At 43.7% G+C, this 12,553-nt stretch overlaps 1 protein-coding gene across 2 annotated transcripts; it reads left to right on the top strand.

The window, feature by feature from the left end:
• Nucleotides 1-330: 330 nt before the first annotated feature.
• On the top strand, nt 331-11,358 carry PGRMC1 (progesterone receptor membrane component 1). Of its 2 annotated transcripts, none has more exons than XM_077826549.1 (4): nt 331-707; nt 3,929-4,084; nt 8,246-8,357; nt 9,860-11,358. In XM_077826549.1, the coding sequence occupies exons 1-3, from the start codon at nt 383-385 to the stop codon at nt 8,347-8,349; spliced, it is 585 nt and encodes a 194-aa protein (XP_077682675.1). In that variant the 5' UTR covers nt 331-382; the 3' UTR covers nt 8,350-8,357; nt 9,860-11,358. The 2 variants fall into 2 exon arrangements, with proteins under 2 accessions (XP_077682675.1, XP_077682674.1); XM_077826548.1 differs by having other exon boundaries at nt 9,857-11,358.
• The last annotated feature ends 1,195 nt before the right edge of the window (nt 11,359-12,553 follow it).

Here is a 12,553-nt window from a genome sequence, read left to right as displayed (position 1 = left end):
TCCCCCGGCTACAGAGCAGCCCACTGGGAGGGAAAGAAACCAGGAGCCTGCATTGCTCAGGCGCCCAGGGTTGCCTTTGGCCCTGCGGCTGGCCATAGGGTGACCAGATGTGGGGGGAGGAATAGGCGCCTATACAAGACAAAACCCCCCCGCAACTACTCAGGACGGTCCCGGTAAAGCCAGGCCAAAGCCCGGCTGTTATGACTCGAGCCCAAGCTCGGCGGGGCAGGGGCGGCCTCGGGCCTGGCTGGGCTCGGAGCCGCCTGGGCGGGAAGCCCCAGGTCCCTCCTCCCTGGCGAGGGGCGGCCCCTGCTGGCTGCTCCTCCCCGTCCCCGCTGGCCGCTCAGAGGCAGCCCGGCGAGCCGCGGAACCAGCCGAGCCCATGGCCCAGGAAGACGAGGCGGCGGCGGCGGCGGCGGCGGAGGAGGGCGGCGGCGGCGGGGGGCTGCTGCTGGAGATCCTGAGCTCGCCGCTCAACCTGAGCCTGCTGGGCCTCTGCCTCTTCCTGCTCTACCAGATCCTGCGGGGCGAGCGGGCCCCGCGCCAGCCCGACGACGCCGAGCCGCCGCCGCCGCCCAAGCTCAGGCGCCGCGACTTCACCCTGGCGCAGCTGCGGCCCTACGACGGGGTGCAGGACCCGCGCATCCTCATGGCCATCAGCGGCAAGGTCTTCGACGTGAGCCGCGCCAGGAAGTTCTACGGGCCCGGTGCGTGCGGGGGGCGGCTGGCCCTGGGGACCGGGAGCTGGGGTGCAGTGTGGGGACCGGGGAGGTATTGTGGGAGAGGGGTGCAGTGTGGGGACGACTTGGGGTGCAGTGTGGGGATGAGGGGGATGACTTGGGGTGCAGTGGGGACCAGGGGAGGTGGGGGTGAGGAGAGGCTCTGGGGAGCTGTGGGGGGAGGTGCTGCGTGCAGCGGCGATGGGGGGGTGTAGTAGGGATGAGGGGGAGGTACTGGGGTATAGTGTGGGAGAGGGGTGCAGTGGGGACCGGGGGAGGTGCAGTGAGGGTGAGGAGAGGCTCTGGGGAGGAGTGTGGGGGAGAGGCCTTGGGCTCTGACTCTCTCAATATGTTCCCATCTACCTCGCAGAAATCCCCAACCCTTTCTCCCTCCATCTGCTGCTTGCTTGTTGTTTCCCTATGTAACTGGGATCCAGTCTGTGGAGAGGATTATACTGGGGGCACTTAATTGTGGGGGGGAGAGGCCCTTGTGTCCTCTATCTGCAGTTCAGAAGCCCAGCCCCTCAGGCAACTCCCAGGGCCTGATTGAACACAACTCAAATCACTGCCTTACTCTGTACTCTCCGTGAGTGTAGTAGGCTACACAACACTCAGTGCCTCTGTCCAGAGCACAGGAGACACCTAGGTAACAAGGCAAAACTACCAATGTGAGGGAAGTTGGTGGGGGGCAGGGGCCAAAGTAAAAGGCAGTGGTGGTCTCTAAGGGGGAAAGTACCCCGCCCCGGGATTTTGCAATATATGCTGTCTGCCAGAGTTTCCTATTTGAAAAACACTTTTTCTTCTGAGCGGCTCTGGGTTTGGGTTGTCATCAGAGTTGGTGAACTTATGCCTAATTGGAGGTGACAGCACTACAACTAAAAAGAAAAGGAGGACTTGTGGCACCTTAGACTAACAAATTTATTAAAGCATAAGCCTTCATGAGCTACAGCTCACTTCATCGGATGCATGCAGTGGAAAATAGAGTGGGGAGATTTTATATACACAGAGAACATGAAACAATGGGTGTTACCATACACGTTGTAAGGAGAGTGATCAGGAAAGGTGAGCTATTACCAGCAGGAGGGGGGAGGGCAGGACCTTTTGTAGTGATAATCAAGGTGGGCCATTTTCAGCACTTTACAAGAACAATGGGGGGGAATAAACATGGGTAAATAGTTTTACTTTGTGTAATGACCCATCCACTCCCAGTCTTTATTCAAGCCTAAGTTAATTGTATTCAGTTTGCAAATTAATTCCAATTCAGCAGTCTCTCCTTGGAGTCTGTTTTTGAAGTTTTTTTTTGTTGAAGAATCACCACAACAACAACAACGTAATAATAATAATAATGCGGTCATGAAGTTGGGAGCCAGTCCTGCAACTCCTACTCACCTAAACTAATTGGCATAACCAGGGCTTCTCCTGTGAGTAAGGGTTTACTTGTATCATTAGGGTTACAGAACCAAGTATTTTAGTTGTGTACACTCAAAGTATATCTACTTCTTTCACTTTTTTTGTCAAGCTCCATGCACATTTATAGTACTCTTTAAATCAGCGGTTCTCAAACTTTTGTACTGGTGACCCCTTTCACATAGCATGCCTCTGAGTGCAACCCCCACCTCTTATAAATTAAAAACACTTTTAATATAGTTAACACCATTATAAATGCTGGAGGCAAGCGGGATTGGGGTTGGAGGCTGACAGCTTGCGACCCCTCCCCTGTATGTGTGTATGTAATAACCTTGTGACCCCCTGAGAGGGTCTCGACCCCCAGTTTGAGAACCCCTGCTTTAAATGATTATACTGATGGGGCAGGCAGTTTTGTTTACTTCATGCAACTCACTTGGCACCTTCCTTTGTAATGCCATAGGTCGCAGCACGTGAAATCTTTTGTTGATTTCATCATTACATTCCCTTTTGATAGAAACAGTTCTATTATTTAATATTTATAATATAGTAACACAGAGGTATTTTTATGATACTTGTTCCCAATCAAAATCACAGCCCCACTTGTGCTGTTCAAACACATGCAAAGATGATCCATGCCCCATAGGTGCTTGAGGGCTGGGGGGGGGGGGTGGTGTAAAGAGGAGTAGGGTTTTAAGTTCTAGAACAGTAAGGTAATATACATGATTGATCTGAATGTGTGGCTCTCTATCAGCAGAGAGCTTTAAAAAACCTACTCGTGAGTTATATCTGAGAACATGAGAGGCTGTGTACCATGTCTAATTTATTAATGTAGTCATGAAATTGGGTCTCTGCTTGTATGAAAAGGAAAGTGATTCCATTTATTGAAATCTGAAAAGGCTTCTTCCCCCCCAGTGCAGGTGGGCACTAAAGTAACCAGATTTTGGTGTTACATTAATGCCTCCTAAGAGAGCTGAATCATTGGAACATGTGCTATCTTAAATTTTCTGTTACTTCTGTACTGATAAAACATTCTGCTTACTATTGCACATAAGTTAATGATTGATGAAGTGTACCAGCAGTCCCTCTTGATAAGATACTTCTGACCCACTGTGACATGTACACATCAGTCCCTTGGGATCATTATGCATTACATGCATTTTGTGTAAATTTTATATTTACTAAGCACCTGCTTCCAGCCTGATTGCTATCCTTGGAGTAGGGTCCTGTTAAGATTCTCCTCCATATCTCAAGCCAACTAATCACCTTTCAGGTCCTCCTTCTTCCATGGGTCAACTCTCTAAGCCAGAAGGATTTGTCAGAAAGCTATACGCTTGCCTTGCACTCCATCTCATCAGACTTCTGAATCCTTTCTCCTTTCCTCTTCCCACGTAACTGACTCCTGTTTGCTGTCTTTACAGGTGCCACCCATATGTCTCGGGCTTGCTCCAAGAAAGCCATTTGCTTCTTGTCATCTTGTGCATAGCTCCCTTTTGCATGCCCTCCACACACCAGCACTTGTCTCTTCTTCCTGATGTCCCAGCATGCTCAGTATCTTCTTTAGTGATTCTGTTTTCTTGTAGTGTTTCTTGTTTTTGTTTTGGGGGGGGGGGGGTTGGGTGTGTATGTACTGGAAAATATCTGGCTCAATATTACAAAATAGGGCAAATTTTACAATACAAATCTTATTTGGGGATTTCAACATAAGATTCAAGTCAGGGGATCAGCATGTCATTTGGTTCTTGGTACGTGGTCCTCAAAGAAACAGCAATGTTGTAATTATCCCGACATTTGTTATTTTAAAGAGGGCCCATATGGAATTTTTGCTGGAAGGGATGCATCCAGAGGTCTTGCCACATTCTGTCTGGATAAGGAGGCTCTGAAGGATGAATATGATGACCTGTCTGATCTCAATGCTACGCAGCAAGAGACCCTGAGAGACTGGGAATCACAGTTCATGTGTAAGCAATTTCAAATCCACTCTCTGTGAAGTAGCTAGCTTCTGTGTATAATGGTGAAGACATTCAATACGGTACATCACGTGTCTAAGAGACAAGGTGGGTGAGGTTAATATTGTTGTTTACACCAGCTTCTGATGGGGAAAGACCTAAGCTTACAAAAAGGCCGCCTTCTTCAGGTCTGACCCACACCTGAAGAAGAACTGTATAAACTCAAAAGATTGTCTCTCACCAACAGAAGTTGATCCAATAGAAGATACTACCTCATCCATCTTGTCGCTCTAATATCTTGGAACCAACGCTACAAACAAACTTCTATCTGAAAATATGGTACCCTTTATTGCAGTGGTTCCCAAACTGGGGTTCGCAGAACATTACAGGGGGTTCACCAGAAAAATGTCACTCATGGCAGCCAGAGGACCCCGGGCATTGGAGGCAGCAGGTGGGACCTGGTTGCAGGGCTGGCAGCCCGAGCCCCAGGGAGAGCAGGGCCGGGCAGTTGGGGCTGGCAGCCCGAGCCCTGCCCCCATTAGCGGGGGAGCCAGGAATCTGAACCCCAGCACTCCGCATGGGGTTGGCAGCCCGAGCCCCAGAGAGAGCAGGGCCAGTGGTCATCGGGACCTGCAGCCTAAGCTCAGTGGAGCTCAGTTGACCGGGGCGGTCAATGGGGTCCAGCGGTAAGAGCCTCACTGAGTGTGGAGGAAATTTAAACTTAAATCCCTGGAAATATTCATTTTTAGGAGGGGGTTAATGAGATTTCACAATTTAGTGAGAGGGGTTTGCAGGCTGTTTAAAGTTTGGGAACAACTGCTTTATTGTAACACTTAAGTTTTCTAAAACTGAAAGATTAGAGAGAAAAAAATGTCAGTTTCCCCTATTTGGGTGGTGGTATTTTTGTTTGGTTTTGATTTTTTACAGAGAAAGAAGAGATTAAACCACTTTTTCCAATAGTAAAATCTGACTGTAAAACTACCAAAAAAAAAAATGGCAGGGAATGAAACTGCTTTTAACTTTTTAATTAACCTGGTTGCACATGGAGAGTGTTCCTATAAGGCAGTTAAGCTTAGTTGGCATTGTATGGGAGCATTTTGTATTTTTAACATCCTGAAGAATTAACGAAGCTTATTTCTGGGGAAACTAGATGTTTTCCACTTGGTACTCCTTGTTTCTCCTATTCTTATTTTGGGCATTTACAAAACAAGGTTTGGAGAAGTAAAATTTGCAGAAGCTTCTAAGTGACTTTCAGAAGCCTAATTTGCATTTTGAAAAATCATTTAAGCACCTTTGAATACTGAGTGAAATTAATAAATTCTGTATATGTCAAATTATCTATGCAGCATTATTCAGGAATGGCAGCCCCAGGATTAGGGGAGACAGGCTGCCCTTTGCTCACATCCGGACACTTTGCCAACAAAATAAGTTTAAAGCAGTTATCCCTTTTGTTGTCTATTGAGGCTTGGATATAAATATACAATGATCTAAAAAATCTGGGCAGTACTCTTCTGTTTTGAACTAGGGGTCACCAAATGAAATTAATTGGCAGCAGGTTTAAAACAAAAGGAAGTATTTCTTCATACAATGCAGAGTCCACCTTTGCCACAGGATGTTGTGACGGTCAAGACTATAACGAGGGTTCAAAAAAGAACTAGATAAATTCATAAAGGATAGGTCCATCAATGGCTATTAGCCAGGATGGGCCGGGCTGGTGTCCCTAGCCTCTGTTTGCCCGAAGCTGGGAATGAGCAACAGGGAATGGGTCACTTGAGATTACCTGTTCTGTTCATTCCCTCTGGGGTACCTGGCATTGGCCGCTATCGGAAGACAGGATACTGGGCTAGATGGACCTTTGGCCTGACCCAGTATGGCCTTTCTTATGCTTGCAGCTCTTAGTATTAAAGGCTTCCAATGTAAATATAGCAGCTCTAGCTGCTCTGTGGTCCCGGTTTTTGTCTTTTTTTTTTTTTTTTTAAACAGTACTTTGTAGGTTGGAAACTGCTCAGCTAGCTTCTTCTATCCAGGAGTTTGATTATTATATAATGATCCACTACAGTAATACCTTCCTGGTGAAGAATATTAACTGCACAACACTTAACCTGGGTTTCTAGACCAGGAAAGCGCTATGTGGGTGTTTTTTTTCATTTACATAAAACAGACTGTAAGTGTTGTTTATATAACAAGCATTTCAGTAAGAAACATGTAATGGAAATTCCATATACACTTGGTCTAGAAAATGACCATTAAAGTTTACTAGGAGTCTGGCTGCATGGTGGTTAGTGTTAAAACAAAAACATCAGACTAAATTTTAAAGTCTAGAACCTGAACTGATTCAGTGTTTCCACTATTAGACTGGTGTAAGATACTTACAAATGCATATGGCATATAACCCTTAAGTCTTAAGATACCTACATTCAGACAACATTAAGTGTAATTTGTCTGTCCTTTCACAGCTGCGGTTTCTGACATGCTCATTGCTAGCATGGTCTTCACACCAGAAACCTATACAAACTTTACATTAAGCAGTCAGTCTGGAGTCAGATGTAGACAAGACATTTTCATCATGATCAACTTGTAAAGTTAACTTTCATATGTTCCTGTTGTATATTGTGTTTCTGTCAAGGAGCTTTCTAAAGAGTACATGTGAAAATAATCTATTCAATGTGCCTAAATATAATGAAGTTCTTTTAAAAGACATAGTTGAAAAGGAAATAATCCTCTAAGGTTAAAACCTTTCAATGGAGTAAAAAAAAATGTAGGGGCAAATGTAGACAAGGATATTTTTCCACAGTATCACTTCCCCTAGTCACAAATAATCAATATTTTGGGAACAACGTATTTTTTGTGCAATGAGAACTAAAAGGTGGTTGTTTTTTGTTTTTAATTTGGTGTCCAACATGAACAGCCAAGCTTTCCTCAGATAATGTTATTGGGTTTTTTTGCTCCTAATTTGCTATTTTGGGAAACCTCCTCATGTAGACACAGCTGCTATTTTGACACTCATCCTGTCTTGAACAAAGCTGTTAATCATGTCACGTTGAATGGTGGTTTTATGATAAGTGTGTCCTAGACACCAGAATTACACTACCATATGTCAGGTTTCAGAGTAGCAGCCATGTTAGTCTGTATCCGCAAAAAGAAAAGGAGGACTTGTGGCACCTTAGAGACTAACAAATTTATTTGAGCATAAGCTCATGAAAGCTTATGTTCAAATAAATTTGTTAGTCTCTGAGGTGCCACAAGTCCTCCTTTTCTTAGTACCATGTGTGACCAAAAACCAGCATTTAAATCGGTCTTTCCAGGAGTGAAGCGTTAGTACTTTGCAGTTGTTAATGTAGTTCCCAAACTTCTAGCAGATCATGCAAATATTCGCCTTTAAATTCATATAATTTTAAACTATAATATAGGAGAGAGTATAGTAAGAGATTTCCCTTCACTTGCTAAAAGGCTTTGCATCAGATAAGGAGAGCTCTGATTCATAACCTTCCTCCTTATGCATATGTCTTACTACTTAGATATTTCCTTGTGAAGTATTTTAACAGGAGTAAGGCTTGTCTGGGTGCACAGTGGGAGAATTCCACTAAAGAGAATTCCACTAGAGAGTGCCATCTCTGATGCTGGTGGGAAGAACATTTTTCCTGTTTCCCAGTGCCTGTTCACAGCATGAATCTCTGCAAATCTAAACCTTTCAAGGTTTTCTTGACATTCCCCAAGAACATTCTCAGGATGCCAGCTTCCAGAACTGGCATAGGCAAGTGTAATGGGAGGGGAGGGGGAAACGGGGGTGTTATTCTTTCCCACTCACCCCCAAAATGGTGATTTCATTTCTTCACTGTGATAGCTGGCTCCCTTTGAACATGAGACCTGAGGTTGTGGGTAACAAAAGTATCCGCGAATGGCTTTACATTGTCACTCCTTGTTTTGGCAATAGGAGAAGAATTGTATTGTTTGCATTTATTTTGCCCATTTCTCACATAAATATCACCTGTTATGACGATAGGAATGGTTTGGCAAGTCAGTCACTTTTGTCAGTGTGCAAAACAAAGGTAGAATTGGTGGTTCTTGATTTTAATTTTAATGCTATGTTAACCACTGTCTGCTTTAGTGAAAACATTAGGTTGCACAAGGTAAAGGAATGATCTGTATTCTGTGCTTTTTCTCAATTTACAGTTAAGTATCACTACGTTGGCAAACTGCTGAAGGAAGGAGAGGAACCCACCGTATACTCAGATGAAGAAGAAAAAGAAGACGCTAAAGATCAAAAGAGAGACTAGAGAATGCAGTGAGGAACAATATTTTTGTATCTTAAGGGACCATTTGTAACATTCCAGTTCTGTTTTATAAGTTGTAATATCAACAGTAATTAGAAAAGGTACAGACTTGCTGTGATTGGATTGTTTTTAAAACCGTTCTTAATCTAAATTTACCAGTAACATAAACAAGATTAAATTTCTTACATAAAAACTGCATGACCTGAATGTTCTGTAGGACAAAAAGCACCAGGACAGTGCAAAAGTGAACTGCAACTTTGTACTAAAGTTATTTCTGCTTTTCTTCCATCAGAGTCGGTTGAAATAAAAAAAAGCTTTTATTTAATGGCTAAGGCCCCAATCCTGCGAACACTTAAGCCTAAGAGTAACTTTACACATATGAGTAGTTATGCTACACTGAACTCAATGGAAGAGCTTGCAGGATGTGGGCTTTAGATTATAATCTCTATGGGGCAGGGACCATGTCCATAAAGCATCATACATATCTATGGTGCTACATAAATAATAATTTTAATAGCAGATAAAACTGACATTTTAAAGATTTACCGCAAGCTTATAGGTGAATTACTGAACATGAATACTTTTAAAAAAAAAAAAAATCCTCTTTTTGTTCAGAGAGGCTATATCATTTTTAGGTACTCATGTCATTATTCAAGGACTGATGAATGGCTAGGCTAATTCCCAGCTCGGGTAGACATGATAAAAATAGCAGCGTGGCCACAGTGGCTCAGGCTAGCTGTCCGAGTACAACCCCATCCAAGATCCTAGTTGTGTATTTGAGTAGCTAGCCTCAGTCACTGTCTGTGCCATGGCAGCCACATTATTTTAGCATGCCAGCTTGATCAAAGCCACCATGTATGTGTCTGCCTGGTGCAGAAATACACCTCCCAGCGACAGCGAAGACGTACTCCATGTTTATTCACAGCCACGTAACTGGATTAATGATTTTTGTTGTGTTTACCTGTAAAGCATATCTGAAATGTTACAGAAGTTTTGGTATTGATTATAAATTGCCCCTCCCACCTCGGGAGGGGCATGACTCAGCTATGACTACTGTTTGTTCACTTTTCTTCTTCGCAAAACTATTCTAGGGACTGATTCCAAAATTTAATCCAGATGAAATTAAACCAGAGAGGGGTGTGTGTGGCACAGTGTTGGGGGAGACTGCTATTGATTCCTTGGCCTAGTCTACACTAGAAAAGATTTGTTGGTATAGTTTTTATTGTCAAACCACCTAATGTAGACACAGCTTATCCCAGCACAAGAGTGCTAAAGCTGGTACGGTTCATACCAGTTCCCAGAACAAAATAAGTAGTACCAGCAAAAGCACTTTATTGCCATACAGCTGCATCCACACCAGTGCTTTTGCTGGTATAGAAGTATCATTTGAAAAAACATGGCACCCCTAACTGATATTACTATACCAGCAAGTTTCTAGGATAGAGCAGGCCCTAGAATTGTATTTAGCCTGTTACTTTGTCTTATAACTCACATCCAGGCTTCTTTTTAGCAGGTTCTTCCTTACTGAGTAACCAAGTCGCCTACCAGAAGGGGGAACTGAGAATGCCTTTGCCCAGTGAGGAGGGTCAACATGCTGTTAAGATACTGAAGAAATATTTCAGCTTGTTAGTGGAAATTTCGAGGAGTTAATGGCCCACTGATCCCTCATGGAATGCATTCCTTGCCGAAACACTTTTGCTTGCATGTTGGGCGTGCTCTGTAGTTCTCCATCGTTCCCACTCTGTCAGATGCTGCTATTGGATCCAATTAAGCAAGTCAGTGTAGGTCCTTGCTTTTTAGCTTGTTTCCCTTCTTAGTCCAACAGACCCTGAGTTCACTGGCCTTCAGGACATGTTTCAAGTTATCTATTCACTTAGGCCTCTGCCTCATGAGAGGCACTTTCCCCCTCAGAGCGCTTTTTTGTTTTTGAGTTGACTGTTGTTCAATGGTTCTTTTTTACCTTGTCTGGTTTAAAGTTTCTGATTTTTGCAATAGGCTGACCATGCAGAACTCTTGCCCACTTGCCTGCTGTATGTATGTAATATATTTTAAGCAAAAGTAATGTTTTAACTCTTTAGTACCATGGTAAAGGGTGGGCAAGTGGGTTTTATCCTTAGGCAGTAAACTTTCAAGACAACATTGCAAATCTACAATAGGTATATTCCTGCACTGAAAGGTTAATAGTGCTCTGAGGGCTTAAGCACAGGCCTAGAGTCAGACTTGCTCTGTAGGCTTAGCCAAATCACTTTAACTCTATGCTCCAGTTTCTCCATTGGTAAAAGGAGGAGGATATCTACTTCACAGGGGATTGAGCCTCAGTTCTTTCATGTAAAGTGCTTGGAGATCCTCCAGTGGAAAGTGCTATAGAAAGGCAAAGTATTGTGTAGTTTCTTAGCTGTTTTCTTCATGGTGCCCATGATGTGTGTTAGCCTGATGTGTGTTGCTGCTACTGTGTACTTTTTGAATGAAAACAAGCTCCATGGGAGCTCAAGCCTCTTGCAAAATCCTTTGTTGCCAATGACCCTATTTGCCAGAGCAACCCAATGTTTTATAAAATTTAGGCAGAGAAGCAGACAGAGCATAGCTGCTTACACCAAATAAAAAGGGAAACAGTCCGTAAAGTAGACAAAATTGTTCTTAAATAGGAAGTGTTCCATGAGGTCAGCAGCTTTTGTAAACACCAACTAGTGCACTGTATAAAAGTACCTGAGACCGTGTGTGTTCAGAATGACTATTCTCAATCCATACCCTGAGAACCACTTTGATGGCATTTGTCTTTTTGTAACACTACGCATTAAAACAAAGAATACAGTTGTTTGCACAGGTAGCTTGCTAAAATATTATTATATGAACCACATGGGGAGGGGCTAGGCTAATGCAAAACTAGTTATAGGCTTTTTGTTGCTTTTTAAAGCCATTTATACTCCTTTTAGACTATTTCTAATGGTTTTACCTCAAATCAGAAAAGTGCTTTTACTTCTTACAGGCAGACAATAAAATTCTTACATAGTGGTGGTATTTCTTTATTTTATCTAAAGGGACCAAATGCAACTTTCTAGTCCCTAGCATTCTGAATTTCAGGTGTTTTGTTTATATATTGTTTCCAGTCTGTCATGTGAACAGGAACAATGCTTAATACACAGTCTCCCCTTTGGATGCTCCATATTCACCCTCAGCCAGTCTAAATTGAATGCCTCTGGAGGGGATTTGAAACATACTAATTTTAACTGAACATTTGATTAATGACTGTACAGTTGACAAGATTCTACTCTAGCACTGCTATAAAATCTGCTTTGCTGTTGTATATCTGCAGCTGTGCAATAAAGGCTCAAGTAAGCATTAATGGTGGATAGCAAGAAAAACATAAAGTTGAAGGTTGGGATGCCTTCAAGTGAGCTTAATAAGATCAACAAGCTACACTTCTATGTGATCTAATGTGCTTCTTATGCCATTGCTAAGCTATTAATAAACCAAGGGCATGTCCACGCTACAATTTTAAATCAACCTAGGTTAGTACTAACTGCAGTGGCTGATGTCCACACTACCCTCCTTCTGCCGGTGGTACATGTACTCACCATGAGCACTTTCATCAACTGAAGTGGGGGAGGGGGGCTGAGAGCTAGTGCTCTTAACTCCACACAAATCCCTGCCTGGACCTCAGCTGCCCCCTGGTCTTCTCGCCTTCCTGCTCCCGGTTGGGGTACCTCACTTCCAGGGGGGAGATCCATGCCTGGAGTCTGGTTGGCTGCCATGCTTCCAGCAGGGAATCAAGACTTGCCACTGCCCAAAGTGGATTTTGGAATGTTAAAAATTGTCTGACAGCCCCTAAAAAACCTTCATGGTCCCTGGGGCCCCCTCCACAGAAGTGAGGGGTGGGCAGATTTTATATGGAACTCAAGGAAAATAATTTAACTAAACCACCAAAAATCAGAATGAACATTGCTAACACAATGTACATATACATCCACCCTCCACCTCCCAAAAGCCAGTGATCTTCCCCCCACCTGGGCATCACAGCTATGCCAACATTTCAGATTGAATCACCTGTAAAGATGAGTTTCCAGTTGTAGCTTGTCTGGTTAATATAAACTTTAGGCAGAGCTGACAGGATTGACATGTGCATCTCCCTGCTCTGGCACCAGTGCTTGCCCAGCGCAGAAGCTGCACTGGGCCTGTTATTTCCTTGATTTGAAGGTCACCCTTTTTA

This window comes from Eretmochelys imbricata, chromosome 9, assembly GCF_965152235.1.
Source record: "Eretmochelys imbricata isolate rEreImb1 chromosome 9, rEreImb1.hap1, whole genome shotgun sequence".
NCBI classification, from domain to species: Eukaryota; Metazoa; Chordata; order Testudines; family Cheloniidae; genus Eretmochelys; species Eretmochelys imbricata.
This window is presented reverse-complemented; position numbering and strand designations above follow the sequence as displayed.

Coding starts and splice junctions, on each gene's coding strand:
- PGRMC1 (XM_077826549.1), top strand. CDS start 383: ATGGCCCAGGAAGACGAGGCGGCGGCGGCGGCGGCGGCGGAGGAGGGC. Junction 708..3,928: donor CAGGAAGTTCTACGGGCCCG/GTGCGTGCGGGG, acceptor GTTATTTTAAAG/AGGGCCCATATGGAATTTTT. Junction 4,085..8,245: donor CTGGGAATCACAGTTCATGT/GTAAGCAATTTC, acceptor CTCAATTTACAG/TTAAGTATCACTACGTTGGC.